Raw genomic sequence first — 27,015 nt, forward strand, 5'->3', positions numbered from 1 at the left:
GCTTTTGGCTTTTTAATTGGTTTTGAGTATTCTGTGCCAACTGGCAGTACAGGCATTTAAGGCATATCTATACAGTACATGAGTTATGTGTCTGTTTCACATCTTAAAGAACAGCTTTGATGTACCAGTAATATTCCAGTTTACAAAAGAGTTAAACTACTTGCTGTAGTATGGGCTGCCAGAGGACAAGGCTTAATCCATCTGCCTGAAGTGACACAAATAAGCTGCATATTGTTTTGAAATCAGTTCATTAAGAAGATGAATGTACAGAATGTTACGCCCCAGTGTGTGGTCCATGTGTGTTTCTGTTATTATGTTCCACACTTCTGACTTTGATTGTTCTCCCTCCCCCATTGGTCCATCATTACACCATTGTTTTTGTATTACATCATCTTCAATTAATTCTCGACCAATCAGAACTCATCTTATTCAGTATATAACATAGAGGTTTTCAGAAGGAAGGTGCCTTTCGTTTGACTTCGGTCCTGCTTGGTTTCGCTTTGCTTCATTTCGCTTTTGGTTTTTGTTTCGGCTTTGTTCTTTTGGTTTTTGCTTAAGCTTCAGCTTTGTTGGTTTGTTGTTTTGCTTTGTGTGTGTGTATTTTCGTATAGCTTCAGCTTTTGTTGGGTTCTGTTCATCTCCTCGTACTTTCATTTGTTTGTGTTTATCCTTTTTTTGCCATTACCTTGCCCAAACTTGTTATTGCTTCAAACTCTGTGTTATTTTGTACCCTGTTACTTGTCTACTCTCATTTGTATTCATAGTTGACTTGTGTATTTGTGTGAAAGTTTGTGTATTGAGTTAGTTCAGGTGGATGGGTACATTCAACACACGTAGTTGATTCTTGTATTAATCACACTAGTTTAGTATGGGTGAGTGCCATTTGTCTTGTATGGTTTTGGGTAGTCAGTGAAGGTTACCTAGGGAGTTTGAAGACTGTGCTTCGGGTTTTCTTTTGTAATTAGGTCAGCTTTCCCTCACTTTCTTAGCCAGTTCCATTTTGTTTGTTATTTTCTTTTCTTTGGCACCACCCTAGCTCCCTTACCCATGTGTGTTATTGTGTCCTATTTTGTACCAGTCACTTATTCACCTTAAAATCATCACTTTTGCACCAACCCATGTTATCAAGCTTCCTAAGTCCCTCCCCAGCACCCACCTGCATCCAAAAATTATCCTAAATGTTACACCTCTTTACCCCTAAACACTTGGGGTCATAACACAGAATAAGTACATGTAAGAATTTGTAACTAAATTACTTTCTTAGAACACACACATTAGACTACTTTTGCTGAATGGAATTGTTTTCTACAACAGTAATACTTGAGTAATACTCTTGTGAATGTTGAATTTAGAACCAGTAAGCAAAATGCATGTAAATAAAATTAATAAAGATGACAAAAAACAATAGAATCCTTCAGTGTCTTTCAGACATTGCTGTATATGTTTAACAGCAAAATAAAAATATTGACCAAGTTGGTATCATACACTGTCTGTGCCTCAAGCTTGCTGTTACTAATTTGTTTTCTGATTGACGTGTTATACAAGCTGTTTCTGGTCACTCTGATACCTTCTCATTTTGACCTGTTGTTTGTTGGAAGATCTTGCGGAAGCCAGGTTATGGTAGTTGAAATTATTGAATGTACAGAAACTTCATGCATTGAACCATGCTCATGCATGTGTGCAAATATGGGAGGTGCTCATTGTGTTACGTGGTCAACAAATTTATTATTTTTTTAAACATGCATAGTGGTGAAGTCACAAACCGGTTTAATGTACTGTACAAACAGTGACGGGAAGTACTAATAGACATGGGTTTTATGCTAAATTTCAATGCAGCAGTAGGCTTGGCACATAGCTAAGGAGGAAGCTGTTGACATATTGCTTGTCATAGGTCAAAAGTGAAAGAGTCAATTAGACTAATTTCATGTGACTCCCTGGGAACTTAGATTGAGTGCAATGTATATGTCCAGATACGTTATTTAGAATGAGCCCCTTTTCTGCAATATATTAGAGAAAATGTGAACTATTTTCATATGAGTAAAAATACACATTTTTATTTTTTTATTTGCTAAAGTGATAGTAACCTATGTATTGTCTGAGATCTCTTTCCTCTGAAGAGACACTAATTGTCCATTCATCTCCATACTAAGTTTTAAAAAAGTGCCGTTGTTTCTTACAGTTTGTAAATTCTGTAAATTTGTATACGACACCGTTTTAAATTCAAAACATTTAAATAAACACGTTTTTTTACTGTTACTTTAGTATTCACGTTTTTGCCAGAGATAAAATCCATACTAAAAGGAACCAAAAATTCATTTTGTAGTTTATCCTTTACATTAAATGTTAAACCATGTTCCTGGCTATCTGAATGTTACCACCATTCTTTTGCCTTTATATTGTCATGTAAAATGTGATATGGTGAAACCCAAAGGCAGTATAACTAAGAGGATAAAAAAAGAAATCAATAGAAAATATAACCATAGACAAATGATTAAAAATGTATGTGATAAACACTTTAAAGCTGCTCACAACTCATAAATGAGACTCCAGAGAAAAGTAAAAGGAGAGGAAAAAGAAAAATCTTTATGTGCAATTCCCATGAAACTATATTTTTTGTAGTCCTGTCCTAGTAGAGAAATGCAGGAACCTAGGAACATTATATATTCCATAAAAAGAATGCATAAAATACATTGATAAGACAAAAAAAAGAAATGTGTCCATTAATCCAAGAGATCAATGTCCTGAAAAAGGTCTGCACACACAAGGAAAAATATTATGTTGACACCAAACTCAGAAAACAAAAGGAAATCCCCAAATTACTGGCATCATATTGCAAAATTCCTCCAAAAACAGGGTAAAATGTTCAATACAACTAACTTCAAAGGGTGCAAACGGGAAGATCTAACACCAAAAACAAAAACTGTCTCCCCACAAACACCCTTGAGAATAAAGGGTAATTTTTTTTTCATTTCTTGCAATTTAAACAAAGTGCATCTTTCAAAGAAAACAACTTTATCCTGCATTTCCTCTTTTCACTCACCTTATGCTGTCACACAAAAAGTAACACATACTCACAAAAGATTAACATGCACAGTTGCATTCAACATCTTGTTTTTATACAATATATGACCTGTTGTTCACGGTCTTAATAACTACAGTATTTTGATCAGTGATAATAATCAGATCTCTTGTCATCAAACCATTCAAGATCCCATTGTGCTTTTTCCAAGAATAACCCCCATGTCCTGACTACATTCTCCTCTTCTAAAATATGACATCTCTGACGTTCTACCTTATTTAAGTTGGTTAACCTGTTTCACACTTCTCAACCTGATCTGCTTTGTAGTTGGGCCACTGGTACACAATGGCTATCGGACATCCCACGTTAGAAGTGACATCTAAAGTGGCACTATTTTGATTCTGTTATAGGAATATGGTTGTGTGCCATATGGTTGTGAATATAGTTCTGTATTGTACAGTTGGAATTAGAAACCCTGGTATTTTTTCAATACTTATATCAAGCAAAAGTGAAAGATAAGCAGTTGAATGTAACATTAGGTATGAGAACAGGAAAAACTAAGTATTTCATTAGTAGTAGTCTCTTGGATCTACATGTATCGGCAGATGCAATATTTCATTTTCCTTTGCCTCCAGCCACTGTTTCACAAATGAAGCCTTGTCACAAAACCAATTTTCAGTAACCTATTGTTTATTTTTGCTCATACCTGATTTGACAACACATATGCAGTCTACAGTATACCAAGCTATACATGTTGAAATGCTGCCGGAATGCTTAGATGTTTGTGTTGTTAAAAAGTTTACAGTGTACCTACTTCGTTTAAGAGCGCTTTACAATTTTCAGGACTCAGTGTAAATCATCCAGTAAATATACTATTTTTAGGCTAGAATGTAAATATTCATCTAGTAAATGTAATGTACATCTACAAATTTAATGTACAACTGATTAAATTGCCAATCATTTTCTCACCTCATCACTTAGCTAAGAAACCTGAGTATATATGAGAAGACAATGGACTAAAGGACCACGACACTGCCATGATGAACTGTATAATCCAGTTGTGCCCAGCTCTAGCTCTGTAGATCCTCAATGTCTATATGTTATCATTCCACCTCTATTATTAATGACCTAATTAAAACTATTCATTAGCTTAACTAGACCTATTCAACATATTTTTAAAGGTCTTCTGCTGTTGATGAATACAAGAGACGGCAAAACTAGTTGAATTCTAGCCTTCAAGGACTGGTGTTTTTCGTGTACTGCACATAAAGTAAGACCATATAATAAGACCAGGGGCCAGCAGAGAATACTACTCATTAATTACACATTATGTGGTTTTAGTAGACTGAATGTTGTCCTTCTTTCTACTGTGATCTTAATCAGTTATGAAACTGCACATCCATAAAGTTCATGGTCTTTGTATTTACTTGTACATGCATAGAGAGGTCATCTGGTTTATACATCTTTTAGAAAAATTTTTGAATTTTAGATCTATTATTATTTTGGTCATCTAACAGTCATGTTTCATGCTAAGTACCATTTTAACTGTTTCAAAATATTCAGCATGTTGGTTTGGGGGAAGAAGAGCACTACATGATGCACTTAATCTGTGTAAGTGTTTTAGTCTTTATTATCTCCTTGCAAGCTGATTATAAACTGCTTCATTGGGTTTGCCAGTATGGAGTGCACTTTTATAATGAATCTGTTCTTTCAAAAGTGCTGTCCCATGCATTTAAGTGGCTGATCTCAGTTTGTTCTTTCTGTTTTTATTTTAGAAGAAATGAAATGCTTCCAATGACTGCTTTTGTCATGGGTGTAATGGATATGGACAAATAGTCTCCCTGGACAAGGACGGACATGGCTGCCCACAGAATTCGAGCTACCAACAATAACAACGTGCTCCCACGCTGTAAATCTGAAGGGACGCTCATAGACCTCAGTGATGGAGTGTCTGAGCCAAATTTTACTGATGTCAAAGGTAACTGTCTTTCACTATACATTCCATTTAGCATGATTGAAAATGTGTTTTTTGTTTTAAAGGGGAGCTGAAATGCTGTTTTTATATTATATGTCAGAAAGAATCCGCATTGATGAGTGCATTTCAAACTGTAATGAAATTAAAATGTATAGAGTAAAGAGGAAAACTCCAATTTATATCACAGAATTGACAGAATTTCCTGGTTTGTGCAGCACCATGTTCTGCAATTCAGACCGAGGCAACAAAGCTTCCAGTGACATGAAGCGGCCCTATTACATTTTAAACAAGCAGGCTTGTGAACACATCTCTTTTATATCCAATTGAAATATTGCTCTTACCTTTTGCTGGCAAATACTGCTTATTTGTTGACTCTGCATATAGATCAGCGTTGCAATATTTCTGCGTTGAAATGTTGAGAACGGTGAGCAGGAAGGGCTGCTTCACGTTGCAATCCGTGCGAATTCCCGTTCTCATCTGTGGCGAGAGCAGTAGTTTGCAACAACTTACAGTGCTTTCATAAAACTTGTGCTCAATTCAAAATTTGTGAAATCTATACCGTCAATGAATTTATTACTGAGATTTAGTAATCAGTCATAGAAACTGAGAACTGCAGTTCCCCTTTTACTTATAGTAATAGTAAGACCTCATTTAGAATGTTGTGTAGAGTTTTGGTCTCCACATTAGAAAAAATATATTGCTGCTGTGGAATCAGTCCAGAAAAGAGCAACCAGATATGTTCCCAGGTTCCAAATGAAATGTCCTACACTGACAGACGAAAGAACTGAATCTTCTAGTCTTGAAAAGAGAAGGCTACATGAGGAGATGCTGCACATTTTCAAAATCCTCAAAGGCTTTGACAAAGTCTTATCATCTTCAGAATCAACAGGAAAGCTTGAGCCTTATGACACAAGTACAAGCCATGTCTAAACTATATTTGCACAGAGTGTTGGGCCATGTGGTTGAGGCTACAATCCTGACTTCTGTCTCAGTATATAAGAAAGACGTTTTACTTTTAGAACAGTAATGCAAAATATTAAGATTTTTAAATAAAACATAATTTACAAATAAGATGAATGGCTCTTCTCTCTGTAGCATTGTTATTGAAGTCTAAACATATTTTAAAAAATACATACTTCTGTTACATAATTGAAATATTAGATAAAGGCAGTACTTCCATGAATTGTTTGCGGTTATTATCTAAATTAGTCAGATTTGGCTGTTGATGCTTCCTGTGTTGTCCTTTGGCCTGATGCTGATTTACAGCTAAAGGATTGTGAGGCTTATGATTAAGGGTAAAAAATAAAACCTAATCTAGCTGTTGCAAATTATGATGTTGCACATCATGATACATTAGACAAGCATAAAGGCTTCTCCTGTACAGTGATCTAGCCCTAGTTCTTAAGAGTATATTTAATTCTTTTTTCACAGTGCCTTCTCCAAGTGCCTTACGGCTGGATAACTCCTCTTCCTTTGGAACTGCTCGTGAGGTTGTTGCCATCAAGGACTACTGTCCTACCAGCTTCACTACGTTGAAGTTCTCCAAGGGTGACCGCCTCTTTGTGCTAGACACATCAGGAGGAGAGTGGTGGTATGCCCACAACAATACAGAAATGGGTTATATCCCTGCAGCATATGTCCAACCAGTCAACCACCGGAACTCATCCCTCAGTGACAGTGGGATGATAGACAATCTTGGTGACAGTGCTGATGAGGGAGCCAAGGAACTGGACCTCCTTGGAGAGTGGACAGGAGTTGTCCTGAATCCTACAAAACCATATGACAGCAATCCTTTCACACACCGATCCTCCACAAATCCATTTCTTAATGGAGCCTTGCAAACAGCCCTTGATCAGAACAGTGATAAGGCTGTGAAAAATACAGCAGTGGATTTGCTGTTTTTTGACTCCCTGGCTCCACCTGTCCCTGTTGCTGATTCTTCAAACACCAATAGTTTTACCAACAGCATTTTTGATATTACTCCCTGTAGCCCAAACCTAGAGATAAACCAACCACTCAGGAGGGACAACCCTTTCTTCAGGAGCAAACGCTCATACAGCTTGTCAGAGCTTTCCATCCTCCAGGCCCAGTCTGGTTCAACAGGAGCATCATGTGGTTTCTTCTCTGGCTTAAAGGCTCCTTCCCCTGAACAGTTTCAAAGCAGGGAGGACTTTAGGACTGCTTGGCTGAACCATAGGAAACTTGCAAGGTCTTGTCATGACTTGGATTCTCTGGGGCAGAATCCCGGCTGGGGACAGACACAGCCAGTGGAAACCAATATAGTTTGTAAGCTGGACAGTTCGGGGGGTGCTGTGCAGCTGCCAGACACCAGCATCAGTATTCATGTCCCTGAGGGCCATGTAGCACCTGGGGACACCCAGCAGATCTCTATGAAAGCTCTGCTTGATCCACCTCTGGAGCTCAACAATGACAAATACTCCACTGTGAGTCCTGTTGTTGAGATAAAGCTAAACAACATGGAGATCAAGACCTTCATAACCTTGGAAATGAAAGTGTCTGTGGATATAAAAAAGAATAGCAGTAAAACAGCAGAGATATTGTGTGTAAGAAGTGACTGCAAAGAAGGGCCTTATGCTCCTGTGCCCCAAGCATACATATATGGGGACACTGTGCAAGTTCAGCTGGACAATTTGGAGCCTTGTATGTATGTAGCTGTGATAGTACAAGCACAGCACGTCTCTCCCCCCATGACAGTCTGGGACCATGTTATTAAGAAAGTCACACTTGGTGTCTATGGACCTAAACACATTCACCCTTCCTTCAAAACTGTTGTGGCAATTTTTGGGCATGATTGTGCACCAAAAACCTTGTTAGTGAGTGAGGTTGGAAAGCAGGCACACAGCGCTCCACCAGTGGCTTTACAACTGTGGGGAAAGCACCAGTTTGTTTTGGGAAGACCACAGGACTTACAAATAGGCATGTACTCAAACATGTCTAATTACGAAGTCAAGGCAAATGAACAAGCTCGGATTGTACGCGGGTTTCAGATTAAGTTGGGAAAAGTAAGTCGGCTCATTTATGTGATTGCATCCCGTAATGCTGAAGACATTTCTGACTTCACTCTTCGGGTCCAAGTGAAAGATGACCAGGAATGCATTCTGGCACAATTTTGTGTGCAGACGCCTCAGCCACCACCTAAAACAGGTGTTCGGACTACTGGGCAAAGGAGATTCCTGAAGAAAAAGGAAATCGGGAAGATAATATTGTCTCCCCTGGCTGCCACAACCAAATATCCAGTATTTCAGGACCGTTGCATTAACAGCTTAAAATATGGCAAGCTACTAAAAACAGTAGTCAGACAAAACAAGAATCAGTACCTCTTAGAGTACAAGAAAGGAGATGTGATTGCTTTGCTGAGTGAGGAGAAAATCAAATTAAAGGGACAGTTATGGACCAAAGAGTGGTATATCGGGTACTATCAAGGAAAGACTGGGCTTGTCCATGCAAAAAATGTTCTGATTGTTGGAAAAATGAAACCTACTTTTTTCTGTGGACCTGATCTCACAACCTCAACCTTGTTGGAGCAGATCCTAAAGCCTTGCAAGTTCTTAACGTATATCTATGCTTCAGTGCGGACAATTCTGATGGAAAACATAGGGAGCTGGCGAGCATTCTCTGATGCTCTTGGCTACACCAATCTACCTTTGTCATACTTTTGCCGAGCAGATCTAGACAGTGAGCCAGAGAGAGTAGCTTCTGTACTAGAGAAGCTGAAGGAGGATTGCAATAATGCAGACAACAAAGAAAAAAAGTCATTTCAGAAGGAGCTCATGACCGTAAGTACAATTGTTTTCTGTTTGCTAAGTTATTCATGCCTATTCTATTTGCTAAGTTATTTGTTTCTTCAAAACATTTGAGGAAATATTTGACAGCAGTTATTTTAATATATTGTGGATATTTGAAGCACAACAGAATATTTCGGTGCTGCAGTCATTAACTGTGTAGCAGACAGCATATGTAACTAAGCTTATTTCACAGCTGCCTTTTAGCGATTTTCTGCTAAATTTATAAAACTGCGATTAAGGATATGACTTCATCCACAATAAAATAATTAGCACAAGACTGTATAACATTATCCAGTAAAAAAAAATACCTTCCAAATAGTTTGTTTGCCTTGTACCGTAAAAGGGTTGCAATGCAAGTGGTTAATCTTCCATTTGCTAGTAGTTGCAGTGCATGTTCTAATTGTGTCTCAAGTACTCCACAGTCTCAGGGTTTAGATGTGATCTGTTTGTGTAATCATGTTGGCTAACAGCTTGTTGGTAAGCTTCAGACAATGCAGGCTCTGCTTGTCATCTGATTAGATTTATATACTGAGAGGCGTTAATAACAAATGAGTATTGGAATTAATAGGTGGTGTTTTTATTAGTATAGAATACTCAGTATAGAATTCAGATCAAAGGAACTTTTTAAGGCTTTTTATAGCTTTGGTAAAAGAATAAACTATTTCTATTCTGAGCTATGAATAACAAGACAGAAACAACATTAAAGCTATTAAATAACCTTTTGGTTTGATTTGTAGAAAACTATTTTGTCCAGCATTACCAAGGCACACGAGTATTTTTTTACTCTTTCTGCTGCGACCCTCTTTTCCTCTCAGCTACAGCTGTTTATATTACCAATTCCTTTCAGTTAAATGTCTGTTTTATTGCACTTCGGAATTTTAAAACAGGGAAAAAATAGATGTACACATGGTTTAACATAGGACATTCAATTAACGTTTAGATTTTATCACTACAGATGTTTCATTTTTTTCTGAATTAATCTTAGGATCCAATGTACAGCCTCCACTTAGAGTTGACAGTGCCTTATAGTCCTGGGATCACTGGTTCAGATCTACACTGTGTCATTGTCTGGTTGATATATACCACATGGGGCACCTCACAATTGTCCTAGAGTGCTAGTATTGGGTGGGATCTTACGTTAGTGAGTGTTTGCTGAATATGTCATTACACTGTGACCCCTGAAGACTACAGTGTACATTTTAGAGGATTTTTGTATGTTGTTTCTATCCAGAACTGATGATAAGGTTGCTATGGTGAGTTGACCTGATTAACAGTTGGCACTCAAAATTACGGGGTTTTAAAAACACAACTAGCAATTATATATATTTTTAAAATGTGTTGTTATATTACATTTCTCAGGTAATATAAAATAAGTGACTTGTGTTTTTAAAAGGTGAATGTCCATTTAAAAAATGATGTGACATTCTGTACTGAAGCACAGAAATACATAGAGCAGAACATGTATGATCACTGAGTAAAAAATACCCCACAAGAAAACTAGTGCAGTTTATGAAAGCTATAATTTAATTCAAGTTATAAACAGAGTGGTTACAAGTATTTATAGATTTTAAAGTTGTATTGGTGTGGGAGAAATATAATTTAGGTAAGACCTGTTTAGGCACAGACCAGATGCATTTGCTTGTATGGAATTAAACACAGTCCTTTAATTTATGTGAAGTTATATTGCATGTGCTATTAAATAAACATTAACTTTTTAAAGCCCAAAAGTGAATAGGATTTTTTTGTTTTGTATAGTCATTTAACTCTCACAGGTGCTAGCAGAGATTATAGCTGCATTTAAATGTATAATGGACACATAATTATTTAATGGGCAGTGTAGTGGAATCATCACAGCTAGTCCTGGGTTACATTCTGGACCTGGATATATTCTGTGGGGAGTCTGTAGCAGTTTGTCTGGGTTATCTCTGTGGAGATACCACCCACCTTCCAAAGATTCGCTGGCTAGTTTACTCTGTGTCTCTAATTTGTCCCTGTGCTTGTGCATACATTTTCTGTGATTGATTAGCAGTTTATTCAGCATGTAGTCCTGCCTTGTCCCTTGTGTATCCGTTTAAAGTTCAGGGGTGGACACAACCGTCACTTGAAATAACTGGCTTTTCTTAACAGATTGATGATCAGGTAGCCTTTAGATCTGTTGCCATTACTCTAGATCGGTTATCATTACTACATATATGGACAGATAAAAGCAGAAAATGAGTGTATTGTTTTTGTCTTGAACAGTGAGGATTCAGATCTAGCAAATTGCAACATTACCACTTTTTATCAGTTCTGATGAAGTCAGTGGGGTTTGTATTATGTGATTTACTCAGTGACTAGGCATATATAAAATTAATCAGATTGATTTTTGTCGGGCCTTCATGCTGAATTAATTTAAAAGGTTCAGATTATGGGTTTTCTTTTTATAGAATTCCACCCCAAATTTCCTAAAGGCACTGCCCTTGTTTTCTAAAGGTTGTGCATTAAGTAAGGGCAAATTGATTTAAAGTTAAAGTTATGGCATTCTACAATTTCTACTAAAAGGAATCCTACAGCCGACAACCACTGGAAAAAAATCTGAAATATTTCCAAATATTAATTACTGGTCCTTTTGTTTAGTGTCTTGTGTCTTTGGCACAAATAGAGGAACATCTACAAATTACCTTTTCATAGAAAATCCCTATGGTTTAAAATAAAATTGTTGATGTAATAAATAGCTGATAAAAGCCATCCAAAAAGGTGTGAGATGAAAAATGACCTGGACAAGGGGCTCAAAGGCAATCGTGTATTAGGAAAAACGGGCTGTAAATAAATATTTTTAGAACACTAAGCCATATCTGGATGGGTAATGAATAAAATCACACGAAAAGGCTTTATAGTTTAACATTTACAGTATTTGAATTAAATAAAGGAACTCTGTAAGTTCCCAGAACAGAGCAGTAATGGAAAATATTGAAATACTGTGTTTGTTTCCAGTTTTCATTCTACCCTTAATGGTTTAATTGAACTAATTAAAGTGTGTTTTTCAGCTGCATTTCTGCTCAGACTGAAGTTTATCTATAAAAACTGATACCCGTGATGAGGATTTTCCTACCCGTGCTTTTAAAGATTTGTCCTCACAGCTGTCTGTTGTTTTGATTACCTTGTGATAACCTTTTTCTTTGCTAATTGATATTTGCCATTGTTTGTATCCCAGCTTCATGTAAATGGACTGAGTAAAAATTGGCTGATCACTCCCTGTGCCCTTTGAAATTGGTGTGTTATTGGTGCCTAGTCCTACTTTTGAAAAAGCAAAGGAAAAACAGGCAGATGCTGTTTTGGGGCAACAAATGGATGTATAATTCAAGTCCTGAGTTCCACTCCTGAACTTTTACCCACATTTAAAAAAAATGGAATTAACATTTGGAATTTAGTTTTTAAAAAGTATAATCTTCGTGATGATTGAAATAAATACCAAATTTTGCAATATCAAGCATAAAGAAATGTGCTTTAGGGATCTCCCTCCTTCGATATAAACTTTATTTTTTTCCAGTTATTGATCTATAATCATGCGATTCTCTGTACAAAAGGTACAAAAAGGCATCATGAATGAAACAAGAGACACAAAGAAAACATTAACTGTAAACACAATTATCCTGACTATGCAAAAATCACCTAATTTCTTATTACACAGTATTAATATTCATATTCAGAATTGGATCAGAATTGATGTGTTACCCATTTCACCATTCCCTGTGGATCAATTGTTTAACATTTATTCAATTTTTAGAATACCACTAACAACTGGACAGTAACATCAGTCAGTGATGATATATACAGTAATTTAAGTGGACTGGAGTACATTAAGTTAACTCTTGAAAATCTAGTTTTGCCTTAATGCTCAGTTATAAGGGAACATAACTAGATAGAAACGAAGAACAGAGAAGCAGACATGATGCACGGTGATGATATTTGTCCCTTGTTGTCAGTAATGACCATGACTAGCTGATTTCCATTAGTTCAGCTTGTGCATTTTTATGTAAGTCTTTATTTATGCAAGAAATGGTTTAATATGCACAGGATATTGTATATGATTCTAGTTTGACCTTGCCTTTTCTGTACCTTTGATGTATTAACATAATCTGGTCTGTCACTTCACCCTTTGCTAATTAATGATAATTAGTAACATAATCTTGAAAGCTCATCAACAAATTTCTGTGGCATCAGATACACAAAAGGAACCACGTTCATCAGTGTTCAAAAAGCTATCTCCCTAAACTAACAGATTTAAATTCTAGCTTTACATTGGAGATTTTCTGTAATCGAATAACATAAAAATATAAGCTTGGTTCATACACACTGTTCCTTTTAATGAACTTGTGTAATTTTAAAAGAATGAGGATGGTTATAAATACTGAAAGTTCCATGAAGTGGGTCAGAATTATATTTTCTGTAAAAATTGGCCCTAATCTGAATGTGTGCGTGTTTGTGTCTGTTGGACTGGTGCCCTGTCCAGGGTGCATCCAGTCGTGCCCCCAATGCTTCCTGGGATAGGCTGCAGGACACAGTGACCCTGAATTGGATAAGCGGTTCTTGAAAGTGATGTGATGTTGTGATGTCGCAGATGAAAGAGGCTTATCTTATCACTCACTTCGACCCTCAGGCATCTAGGCTTAGTCAGATTTCTACAGCAGAGGTAAATGCTGAACATGTTTGTTAAATTACACTGGTGTCCAAAGCAGTACTATTCAGAATGTGCTTTGTGAATCATTAACAAATATTGTATTCTAGAACAATTAATAGCAGGTTCTCTAAAGCTGAAGCACTTTAGTATTGTACTGCACCGATACTGTGTGAATGTAACACTTATTATTAAAAGCTGGATTTCTGAATCAAGTGCATATCACCAATACATTTATTTTTTACCAGTTCCTATTTACTTCAGCCTAAAATTGCATACATATCACATGGAAATACCCATTTCTTCGATGCTACTGAGTTATTTTTTTCTTCAATGCTGAATCTTTTGTTTGTTTTCGAAAAGCTGTTTTTGACTTAAAGTGTATTATGTACAGTATATACAGTATTTGCACAAAAGGATTAAACAGATTATGAGTTTGTCCATGTTAATGACTCTTAGTCCTGTGATTTGGTAGAATCACTGTACATCCATTTTTGAATGGACTATGTTTTTTTTTCATTTTTGTAATAGTTCATTCATTTTTGTTGAAGGAACATGTATTGCGTACTGTGGCCTATTCGATCAAACGTTACACTTTACACTTCATTTAAAAACTTTTCAAATATGCAATTACTGTCCATCTGTAGTTTTAGATTTGCATAATTCCATCTCGCCCAGTTCCTATAAATGACAAAATTCATAAACTTTTTTTTCAAAAGGTGGGAGATTAAATTTAAATTAATTGGAGATTTAAACAAATCCTAATATAAGAAATAGGAAAAAAAGGTTTGAATCATACATATTTGTACATTAATGTAAGTGACTTATATTTTACAGTCCTTGACTGTTTTGACCATGTCAGTTTTAGCTTCTTTGTTCCTCACCACAATTTACGAGTCTGTGGAAAATTGAAATCTTCTAATACTATAGTGTCTCCTCTGCTACATATCTTCCTGATCTCATACAGTAAGCTGCTTACTTTCTGCATCAGGTGGTCTTCAGCATACACCTGTTGTTAAGCCCTTAGAATCTAGCCCTTAGTTTCCCATGTTAATCCATATAGATTGTAAAATTCCTGTGCACTTTTGCTTCAATTCTTTAACTTTCAGGTTATGTCTCACATATAGTCTTACACAACCACCCCTTCTATTTTTTAAAAAAAATGTGTGTAATTTAATTTTGAATAATTGTTCCCCAAGCTATGTTTCAATTCTTACTGTAATGCAATAGTAACTTGCGCTCTTGTAGTGAATTCCTTATTTTTTTAGAAAATAATATCGGCTATTACTTTTAAAATAGAATCTGATGAATGCATAAATAAGACCTGAGAGCTAACATAAGAGATAGATGGAAACCCAGCATTTACAAGACAGTTATAAAAATCAGTGGAGAATTTCTTATAATTTATGTCAATTTGTAGCCTAACTATACATGGCATTCTAATATATACACAAGACAGTAATGGTAAGTGTACAAAGTGTATTTAAAAAAATGTAAAAGGCAACAAAAATAACCTATACCACACAGATCAGCTAAACCAAACTATGAGAGTGAAAACATAAATATGAATTAGAGTTGTTTTACTTTAAAAGGTTATTGCTTCTGACTGACTGCCCTTTAGGTAAAGAACTTCATACTCGTGTATGACAGCAAAGGGTATGTTTAGAATTGTATTTTAGCACCATGGTAGCTGTTTGATTTATGACTGGTACACCATTGCATCTCATTTATTAATTGTTTGATGTACTTGAATATTGCCTGGAATGCCTCTTCAGTCTGCTCAACACAAAGAAAGCAAATTGAGAACATTTAATCCTGGTATTGCTAAAAGGAAAGAACGTTTGATTATGCACATAACCTGCGCTTGTTCCTGGGAGAGCATTGAAAATTCAAGTAAAACATAAATCTGGACATCAGTGACTGTCATTTATTCAGCCTGCATTTTTACCTAAGTTCATTTACAACTTCTTACGTTGTCTGAAAATGGCTTACTAAACAATCACTAGTGATGAAAAATTAGCACGTGAAGCAAACGCTGCAAAGCTTACAATGATGAATCGACAGTTTAGTCCATTTTGAGGTTTCATGAGATGTCGTATGCAGTGTATTTTGTCAAAAATATATTCTCAGGGCCAGTTAGTCCTCTACCAAATTGACTTTAGTCTGCTGTAGTTGTGTTCTTTGATAATGCTTGAGATATCTTTTTAGATTAACTTCATTTTCTTTTGGCCCCTTGCTGTTTTAGAGGAGGTAGTTATTATCTTTAAATTCAGAAGAATTAAGAATATATATTTGACATATAGGGTTAGTTGTATAAGCCTATAGATTTATCACAGGAGCATTTGCAGAGGTTCTGAATGCTGTGAAATTTATTGCTAATATAAAATCCAATTTACCTCATAGGTGTCCCCTCATACAAAAGCAAGGAGCTTTCACTTCTGTTTTTCTCTTTTCCATTTATGAGTGGCCAGAGAGGTCACTTTGACATCTATTTCAGTTGAGGTGGAATATTTCAAACGGTCTTCAGCTTCATCATAGATAAGAGCAATCTAAACAGAATACAATAAATAATAGCTCAAATAAAATGCCACTGTAACACGGATCTAAATAAGACATTGAACTTAGCTTGTAACTTCGGCTGCAGTGACTCCATTGCATTTAATATGAGCATTTATTTATACATAGTTTTTACATTTATTAATTTAAAGGATTCAGCTGATCCATATTTATTAGCATATCACGTGGAAGAACTGGTAATAAAATCAAAATTTTGTGCTTATGGCTGTGAAAAATATTCAAAAATCTACAGGAAACAGAAAAGGTGAAGTGACAGAAACTCTGAAGTAGCACTAATGAAGTAAAATCTGAGCAGTTTCTATTGGCAAGACAATTGATGATCTTTCAGTTGCTCTGTGACGCTGATTCATGGCAAGTGCATGTTTTTTTATGTTGAAGGAGGAAATTTTTAATGAGGTATTATCACTAAAATTCATGGTTGTTTAAAAACTAACCTTATTACTAGCTTAGCACTTTACTATGATTTTATTGCCTTCTAGAGGAGACAAAATGTTAAAAATGCTACATCAAACACATAGTATACCATACAAAACTTGGCAGTTATAATAGCAGTTCTGTGGTGAAAAACGTGAAATCAAGACAGCTGGTTAACACTGAGCTAAGAATTGCTCAAGCTATTTAAGGAACTATGAGTAACTGTAGTATTTTTTTATACTTACAGGATTTTTATTATGATAGACTTAAGTGTTTGCTTATTATTGGTTAAAAGAATTAACAGGAAAGGTAGGTAGCCAAGGTCCCATTGCATGACTTAAGTGGCCCCAGAACTGTCTCTTGAATATCAAACAGTACATTTACAGATATCAGGGAATAATTTAACATTGTCACATGTGTTGCCATGGTAATTTTCATTCTTTAATTCAAATTATGCATTCTTTTCAAACAGTTTGGCCATTATTCATAACACATCTCCAGTTATGAATCAGCTCTGTTTACTGACCTGTCCCCTGTCCTGCACAGGAAGAGAGAGGACCTGTTCTTGTAGTCCTTCAACATGCCCATCTATTGATCACTTGACACACTGCAAGCTGTAGTAGAGTAAGCATAGAATGGCAGACTAGTATTTTTCTTGATGAAATCATTTATAGCATAAGGATGCACTATAGATTCTGGGAATGTTATTTTCCAAGCCAAGGAATCCCTGACCAACTCAAACTCGCTGCAACTACTAGGTTAATCCAGGTTACAGTCACTTAATGACAGCTCCAACCATTGATCACAGCACTACAGGGCTTTAACTGCATTCTAACCAAAAACCTTTACTGGGTACTTATTTTATAGACTTCAAATTTTGAAAGGTTATCAATGAAAATGTGATTTGGACTTGCATTACTTGAACATTTGAGGCAACATAATCATTTATACAAAACATTTTTTACCAAATGTTTGGATATTTTGATGTTTATATGTTTTGGTTTTAACTGAGAGATATTTCTAAAATATTAAACTGTCCCTATAATTTGTAATGTTAAAAGTTTAGAGCTCTAACCTGGTTAGAGCTTTTGCTCTCATGAATCTAAGTGAATCTCAGAACTTTCTTTTTGACAACCCACACCATTAATGTTTTTGACCTTCTGAATTTAAATTAGAAACGGTAGTGGCCTATATGTAGAGTATGGACAATTGTTTTTTACATTAAAAAACATGTCTCTTCATGACTCTTGGTTTATAAACCAATCACTTAAATTTATCACAAAAGATATACTATGTTTATGTTCCATAGAAAAATGACAGACTGAAGTTTAATCATACCAGTTTATTTAGCTTTGTCCATAGCAAATTATATTTTTGTCCATTTATACAGCTGGACACTTCAGTGGATCAATTTTAAGTGCACTACTTTCCCCGAGGATACAACAGCATCCCCAGTTCAGAATATGTCCCTAAATCCTTCTAGTTACAGGCCCAGAGACCATATTCTACTCCCCTTTTGTATGGGTGTCTGTTGTGTAAATCACCTTCGAGTTATTATATTTATAAAGACTATTGGGTCAGGGAAACCTGGTTATCTGTTAAGTAAATAAGCACCTTAATCCCCAATCCTTTCTGCACATCATATGCAGTAGGTCAAGACTGATGATGATGGATGGCTGGTGTTCAGAGACAGATAATGTGTCTGAATACACTTTTGCATAAGAATGCACAAAATGTATTGAGTCGTATTATAATCCGTTATTAGCATGTTCTACTATAGCCTTCCGAAAACCTTGGAATTTTAATTTTAGTAAGTTGTTCTGATACATAGTACAAGGCAAGTTCCTATAAAGTTTGATGAATTCAGTTGTGACATTCTGATACTACATCGATTATACAACAAATGCTGTTCTAGTTGGCTGGAGGCATTTTTATATTTTGGAGAATGCAGGTCACATTGTTACTACAGTTCTCCTTTCTCTGGGAGAATTCATTCTCAGACTTATCTGTCAGCTGTGACAGATGGCAAAAATGTGGCCTACACAGAAAGGCAACCATGCAGAATTTATTTTTAGTCTTTTTGACAGCAATAATGAGAAGCCTGACTCGGCACTTTGAGGTCATTAGCAAGGCCCCACGTGGTTCAGATTGACAACTGCAGAAACCCTGTGATATTTCCTCTTTCAGACATAAGTAACAGCAATGAGTGTCTTCAGATTCAGTACAGTAATTCATACATAAATACTGGAAGATATTAAGAAAAGGAAACACAAACCACATTCGCGTTATTTTCTTATAATTCAGTGGTATAACACCTATGCACTTTGTTGTCAAGGTACTGCTGTGTTTTTCTTGCACAGAACATGTAAAGTCTAAATTAATTTGGATCATAACTGCAATGTACTCTGTTTCCTTCCAAATGGGATTTGTTTAAAATGTTTTGATAGCATAGGTATTCATCCCCTGCATTCAATACTTGGAAGCATACTTGACAGCTACAAATCCTTTGAAATATGTATCTGCCAACCTTGCACACTGGGTTGATTCTTCTTTGTAAGCTTGTATCAGTATGTGTCAAGATGGTGGTCACTCCATTGTAGTTTTAGCTATGTGCTTTGGGTCATTTACTTGCTGAGAGGTAAATTTCCTGACTTATGGTGAATGTCGTCCTAGTTTTAGGTTTATGTATCTGCTTTGGCAAACTGAATGAACTTTGCTTGATCCATTTTCCCCCCACCAATCTCAGAAAGCTTCCACTCCCTACAGATGAGATTTTACCTTGTAATACCTTGTAAACCATTATTATTGCACACAAGCAGAGGGCAAATAACTATGTGACAATGTAACTTTTTGTGTACCTCAACTAATTTAGGTTTTTCATAGCAACTAGGTGATTACTAAGATGTTTACTTGCAATAAACATCATAGGGTTTTATTTTTCTTTGCAGTTTTGTCTGATAATTATTTTTTTTCCCATGCATGTGTTCATGTTTTGAGCATTCAGGTTTTAATTGTAAATTTTCACTTGAAAAAATGTGTCTACACATCTTCTACATGTCTATCTTTTGTAATTCTACATCACTGGATCACTTTTGGAAGGGGAAGAATACTTCTGCAAGGCAGCATATATTATTAATTTGATTATATTTTTCTTTTTTGAGCTCATTGTAATATCTCAAAAGAAATAGAAATGCTTTTGTTTTTATTTGTATGTTCACGATTTTAGGTTTCTATATCACTGCAGAAATATATACTATGTATATGTTTGCTCATTGACTCAGAGCTGGCTTTCTTTACTACACGGTGTCAAAAAAGTAAAGAACAAACCTACATATAATCTTTGTTGTGACACTGTTTTAAATGTGTGAAGGAGATTCAAACACAAATATTATTATTAAAGCTGCCATCTCATGTCGAGCAATAGAAAATGGCATCTCATAGTATGCAATTAAACTGAATAATAAATAAAAGCAGCTCTCTCTAGAGGTGCATTTATTCTACTCCAAAACTTAGGCTTCAAACAAAAGGTAGGGTTTTTAATGTTGCTCCTGGCAACCAGAGGTATGTTAAATTAATTTTTTTCCTTTATTTTCCCTGGTGGATTTGTAAGCTTATTTCACTTGGGAGAGAGAGGTGGCAACTCTAAACAAAAGCTGTTGTGTAACCTTCTTGAATAAAGCAGATTATTAAAATAAAGAATTTAAATCTGAAATGCACACACAGCATCCATGTACTGTTGTGTGGTCTACAATAGCTAGAAAGCTGTACAAGTATTTTAAGAGGTATTATGATCATCTGGTTTTATGTGAAGTACAGTATATTACAACCACTTTTGCATTTATACTTTCCTGTTCCATTGTTTAGTTTATTTATAGAATTGTCGATTTGAGAACTTAAATGAGTGATAACTGGTGTGTGCATGCTTGAGTAGCAAACAAAAAACTTTCTAAATCTTTAGAAATGAAAGCATTGACAGCATTTAAAAACATACCTGACACCTCATACTACAAATACTAATTTGAATTAAATAAACAGCAGGTATTAATTTGTACTCACATGGAAACAAACATTATACTCAGGAGACTGTTAACAATTTGAGTTAAATCTAGTTATCCTACATTATACCACATCATCAGACTTGGATAATGTTAACTTCATCCTTCTGCTCATAACGTTAGACTGCAGAGATGCATTTAGAAGACGGTTCACACTCAGGTCGCAAATAAAACTGGGCATGCTGAAGTGCCACAGAATACTGCATGGTGTTATTGTTTCCTGTTATGCCATTTAATGTCATTACTGTGGATACAATTTAGCTATTAAGAGTTTGTAGCATATGTTGTGTGACTGCTACAAAATGACTGCAAAACCTTATGTAGCATTTCTTATTTTGTTACAAGTTATTGATTAAATGATATTTGGGTATAATAAGGGAATTTTCTTAAGAGAAATCCCAGAATCCCTTCAAAGTCAACCACTGGGAAAGTATTGTCAAATTTGTTGGGGGGAGGGTGTTTTTCACAATATGGAAAAGTGCAACTTAACAGATGTTTCCTGTACATTGTTATTAATGAAACAAAGCACCATTTTGGGACATTAAAGGAGGTGTGTTGCAAGGCTTCTGCTCAGCTCCCCAAGGTATAGCACAGTTCATTTCTTGAAAGATTATATAATACATTAGTCTGAGAATAAATCAAGGTGGTTGTAGTACATAAATCACCTGTGTATGTGTATGGTTTGGCCTATTAATATTGTAACTTTTAAAGGATTTAAACATTTTCTAAGCCAAGGAATTGAAATATATTTTATAGTCTTTTATGTCTATATAAAAAAGTGCATGAGTTCAACATGGTAGTATTTAATTCAGCACTGTTACAGCTTTATTTGGATGATGCTTTTATCCCAAATTACTTTTATTTGCACAAAGTTATACTGCTGGGTACTAAAGAAAATGACATATCTTGGTCACAAGTATGACAACAGTGCTCCACCTAGGATATCAACCCATAACCTCTTAGGTACAATGCAAGAGCACATATAGTTTCAGCTACAGAATACAGTAGGTCAAGTGTTTTTCCTCATTTGAAAGTGGGGTAAAAAATATCGTAACTTGGACTCTGCATTCAGCTCCTCCCTTAAATAATGTATTATTTTAAAGAAAGCATTAGCTTTTCTGAAAGGTAAACAACTAGAATATTTTATGAATTTGGCTATATTGCAGTGCCAATATGCTTATCAGTCATTGACCTAATACTGGAGTTTAGAGCTGCCAGATTTCTTTGACAGGAATTGCATAGCATTTTAAAATATGCAGAGATTAAGAGATGAGAACTGATTTCCTGGGAGGGCTAAGCTTAACGTGGTTTTATTTGTGACCTGAGTGTGAACTGTCTTCCAAAGGCATCTCTGCAGCCTAGCCTTGTTAACCTCCTCAGTCTCCTGCTCACATTATCCAATTCGTAGTATTTATGGTAGCATAATATAGGATAACTAGAGTTAACTAAAGTGGTTAACAGTCTAATAGAGTATAATGTTTGTTTTAATGTATCAAAAAATACCTTTTGTTTAAGTAAACATTTTGTTTGCTTAGTACCTTTTGTTTTTATTTTATTCAAATTAGTATATTTATGCAAAGTTTGGGAGCACCTTTTACATTTTTTAATGATGTGCGAAAACCAGGTATATGTTTTATGAGCTGTCTGTGCTCTTATTTCTTAGGATGATAAGGTCAGCAGTTATGCTTAAGTATATTACTTGAACCAATTTTGTAATCACATTTTTTCCGTGAATACTTTGTTAATGAATAAATGAACAATGAAATAATACGTTCTCTTGATTTAGGTATATAGTCTCTTAATGAAAGCATGTATATTTTGTTTAATAGGGGTTTTGTGCTTAGTTAAATACAAGATTAGGATGTTTCTGATTAAATATCTTGTATCTTACTGAAAGTAAGAATTTGTGTATAATCAATTAATAAATAAACAAAGTTTATCTTTGTTTCCCCCTTTAAAAAGTCCCTTAATGGATTTTTCTAAATCTGAGACTCTCTGGTTGAATTCATATGGTGTGATTTTGTTAGCCTTAGCTATGTTTTGGTATAAAGTAATTTACCAAATGAAATGTCTGTTGCATCCCCACTGCCTTTCATACTTAGAAACTTTACAAATAATTTCTGTTGAAGTGCCCAACACATTACTTATCCTTCAAACAATCATGTTTAAAATCCAGAAAACAAGATTCTAATAAATAATAATATTATTTTAGTTATTTAAATATTATTATATAATAATAATATTAAATATTATATTATAATAATAATATTTAAATATTATTATATAATAATAATATTTAAAATGTTCAGTATTTTGCAGAAAACTGGATGATAGTGGCAGGGTGGATAAGAGTTTTTTTATTTCTTCTTGAGGAAACCTCCTTCCCTGAAAAATGACTAGGCAGTGACATTTACTGGGCTCTAAAAACATGATATTAAGCTTTTTATTACTGTACAATTACAAATACACTGTCCCAATATATAATACATTTTTATAGCAGTTAGTATAGCAGCTTTGTTTTACAAGCTGTACCCTTGTATTAAAAAGCTGCGATAATCAAAATGATGTAAATACACCTAACATAAAGTCATGCATAGTCTTGTTACTTTGAAGCAGAGCTTCACAAGCAAAACAATATTGAAAATGTTACATCTTCACACTTTACAACAGCTTATAGAAGTTGATCAAACTTCCATTCAATTGTTGTTATATATCATAATTTTAATAAAGGGTATAGTTTGTGTTTCCTCAGTCATAACCTGACTGCCATCAATGCCTGTTTCAAGGACATTCCTGCAACCCATTTGTTTTCAAATTTCCTGAAGTAAAGAGAAGCTTGCTCATCCATTTCTGCTTGCACTGGCATGTCTCCCATTCCAGACATTCCAAGCTATCACCGACCTGTAACCGTAATGTTTCAAATCAGCCTGTTGCCCAGGGCACTGCCTTCTTCAGTGTGGTACTGTGTCAGAAATGAATGGATACAATCTCTGACCTTGTGATCTTCATTCGCAAGAGCTTCTGCTGGCTCACACCATATAACTGGCAGTGCTTTACACACTGGCTCCAACCCAGCATCATCACACTATACTTTATTTGTGAATGGATGACAAATATTTGTCTTAGAGAATCATCATGTTTGAAAATAACAAGGATACTTGTCACAAAAAACTTGTAGCATAAGTGATGTTGCAATTGTAAACCACGTCTGGCACCGTAACATTTGAATACAGAAAACAAGTATAATTGAGTGCAGAAGGAAGATTGGCTTTGCAAAGTATGTGCCCTCCACTGCAGTTAACATATCTGTCTATTTGTAACTCAGTCTTTTTGCTCATCTTTTTTTCTTAACCGGAGAGGCCTGGTTTCTTTTCCAAGATCTGCCAGTTGTGCTTCAGATACGTTTGGATTAACTTAACCTTTCTGTTAATTTATTTAGCAGTGTACTGCTAAACATTACTTTGAATTTTCATACTGTAACATTTAATTGCCAAGGCTCTGTGTCATTCTGCCTAGGTGAAAGCCATATCAAAATGTACTGTAATCTTTGTTGTAGTAAAAGAATGAAAAGGGCTTTCTTGGTTAAGACACTTCAGATATAGATCCCAGACAGGCATATTAAAATCACCACAGACCAAGATTACGCACATGCAGCAAAACATGAAAGATGAAATGACACATGCATGCAAGTCTCAGTAGCCTGGCCTCATGTCAGTGATACAGAATTGATATAGGAGAATCGGACAATTCCACCCAGTTCTGTTGAATCTCTGAAGTGACACTTGGTCCTTGTACAACTTGTCAACACTGTGCTTTTGGTTCCTCAGGCCCTGCTGAAGATGGACTGCCAGGGGCTGGTTGCCAGGCTTATCCAGGACTTTGTGCTGCTCACCACTGCTGTGGAAATAGCTGGCAGGTGGAGGGAGCTAGCTGAGAAATTGGCAAAGGTGTCCAAACAGCAAATGGATGCTTACGAAGCTCCTCACAGGGACAAAAATGGAGTGGTGGACAGTGAGGTAAGACTACAGGGATATATGATAGTATGCAAATAGTACGTACATATGCTCAGACTTCTCTCCAAATATTTTTCTACAACATATTTTAATTATATATAAATATTGAAATAAATCAGTTGCAAATTAGCATTGTTTTTAAAGTTCCAAGATATTTTTATTTTCCATGTTATGAAGTAAAAACTCAGGGAAAGGCCCTTTTTGACTGACATTCTAGACTTCCAATTTAACTTTACTCTTTAGTGACAGTATTTCCTTTAGTTTTGTGAAGGTGTTAAGATATTTTAAAAAAATATTTACTTTTTGGATGTGTTATGTTAAAACACTATAGGGTTTTATATAAAGGAATGAGGGAATATGCATTGTAATTCAACATATTAAGAAACCGAATACTTAAAGTAGTCATTGCTTATCAAGATATGAAATAACCTATGACTCATTGTTGTCACATTTATTTTAATAAAATGGGTCTTTCTCGTTTCCCCGACTTATCTACTTCAAGATTACACAATTTCATACCCTAAATTAATATGATAAAGCACTGTTGTTCCATTGCCGTTTGAAGGGGTTATACAGTTTTCAATATTGACCATGCATTTTCAATGAAGAAAACGCTGCATCTCTGAATAACAATATCAAGCTGTGCCTGACTGATTGATAATGCTTCTTACAAGTCACTCACTAAATTAATCTTGTATTTCTGTCGTAGGCAATGTGGAAGCCGGCGTATGATTTTCTGCTGACCTGGGCGGCCCAGATTGGCGACAGTTACCGCGATGTGATCCAAGAGCTGCACTTAGGACTGGACAAAATGAAGAACCCAATCACTAAGCGCTGGAAACACCTGACAGGCACGCTGATACTTGTCAACTGTCTGGACACACTGAGGGCTTCAGCCTTCAGCCCTTCCACTCAGGATGACTTTGCTATTTAAATGCCTGCGCTCCTGCCCACTGTTAGACTGGATCCCTCATGAGAATCGTGGACATAGTTTGCCCTGTGATATCCCAGCCAAAAATTAAGTGGTCTCAGTATTTTTTAACAAAATATTGTTTTTTAATTATCAATATGGTTGTCAATGTAATTGTTTAAATCTTGTTTTTTAAGTGGCACATTTTTGTCTTCTTTTAACCACTTTATGACACCTTTTCACATTATCTGCATAACAAATGAGTAGAGGTTTGTTTGGGAAAACAATATATGTAAACACTAGTGCAACAGTTATTATTACAGAAATTGCTATCCTGTATTTTGATTACAAAAGTGTTTGGAACAGGTGTTCAGAAATGGCTAGTGAGGATGATAATTTGGCTCTTCTTAACCTAAACCAATAAAAGTCCAAATTGCTCTTTGTCCAATCAAGAACCTCCACTCAACTTTGTCTGCCTCCTATCTAGTTCTCATTAAAAGAACGTCCATTTCATAGATCGCTATTTTTGTGCTTCTATTTCTATGACTTCAGGCTGCTTTTTACAACTGCATTTTTGTATATTTTGTACTGGAGCTTCTTGAAAATAAAGGTTTTTAACCTTTTTTAGGCTACCTGCTTTTTAAATAAAGTCAGCCAGTAATGTCAAGGAGAAATACATTTGTATCCGCATAAATCCTGTATTTGAAGTTTCTGGATTTTTTTCTAGGCTTTGTACACTGTGCAAAGAACAATATTATAAATTGAATCTCACTACTGCATATTGTTAAGTCCCTTTGTAAAAAATGTTAACACCTGGTTTTAAGTGTATTTTAGTATCATAGATTCATTTTGTTATGTTTTGTTTTATTCATTTATACTGGTGGCCTAATTTAAAACATGTTTTCACGGCATTGCTGCATCACAACTTCACCTGGTAGTGGTTTATTCCACATGTTCAGAGATTTGATCTTGTATATACTTGTGAACACAATCAGCGATGTCATTATGTCTGTTTCATTTGTTTTGGCTTTTGCTCAAAGCATTTAAGAAAATCTTCAGTAAATTTGGATTGTATTTCTTTTCCATAAACTCAATAAAAAGTGGCTGCACATTTTGAAATATTTTTAGTATATAGTTCTTTCCTGTTTATCACAATAATGCACAGAGAAGCAAGTCAATATTTTCTATCTAAAATGATACATGCTTGCCAAGATTAAAAATGTTTGTGCAAAAAATTAAGGGAGAACTGGCTTACTTGCCTATACAGAACTCTTCACTTCTATGGTATTTACTACAATAACACATTTTTTGTCTTAATTTAGTCTTACATCTACATTTAAAAATGTTAGACAAGGAGTACTCACTTGAAATAACAAAGGGTTCATTTGTTGTGCTTTCCCAGTTAAGAATGCCCGTCCATCATTTACAGACATCTTTATAGAATGGCAGGCTAAAGAGGTTGCACCTAAAGTTTTTCTAAGGTATGGAGAGGTGTACACAGATGGGAATTCTTCGGAATAATTGATTGAGTTTGATCAACCCCATAAGTGAATTCACTACAAGTGATATAAATGGCAATGCAGTTTATT

At 35.4% G+C, this 27,015-nt stretch overlaps 1 protein-coding gene across 6 annotated transcripts in view; it reads left to right on the plus strand.

Moving 5' to 3' along the window:
* sh3bp4a (SH3-domain binding protein 4a) overlaps positions 1–26,547 on the plus strand; it is a 50,630-nt gene extending 24,083 nt beyond the window's left edge. For all 6 annotated transcript variants that reach the window (XM_069196430.1, XM_069196431.1, XM_015359419.2 and 3 more), the window contains 4 exons: positions 4,795–4,997; positions 6,426–8,791; positions 24,331–24,519; positions 25,226–26,547. In XM_069196430.1, coding sequence (XP_069052531.1) covers positions 4,877–4,997; positions 6,426–8,791; positions 24,331–24,519; positions 25,226–25,450 — 2,901 coding nt within the window. In that variant the 5' untranslated portion in view covers positions 4,795–4,876 and the 3' untranslated portion in view covers positions 25,451–26,547. The remainder of the gene's footprint in view (positions 1–4,794; positions 4,998–6,425; positions 8,792–24,330; positions 24,520–25,225) is intronic.
* The last annotated feature ends 468 nt before the right edge of the window (positions 26,548–27,015 follow it).

Source organism: Lepisosteus oculatus, chromosome 12 (genome assembly GCF_040954835.1).
Source record: "Lepisosteus oculatus isolate fLepOcu1 chromosome 12, fLepOcu1.hap2, whole genome shotgun sequence".
NCBI classification, from domain to species: Eukaryota; Metazoa; Chordata; class Actinopteri; order Semionotiformes; family Lepisosteidae; genus Lepisosteus; species Lepisosteus oculatus.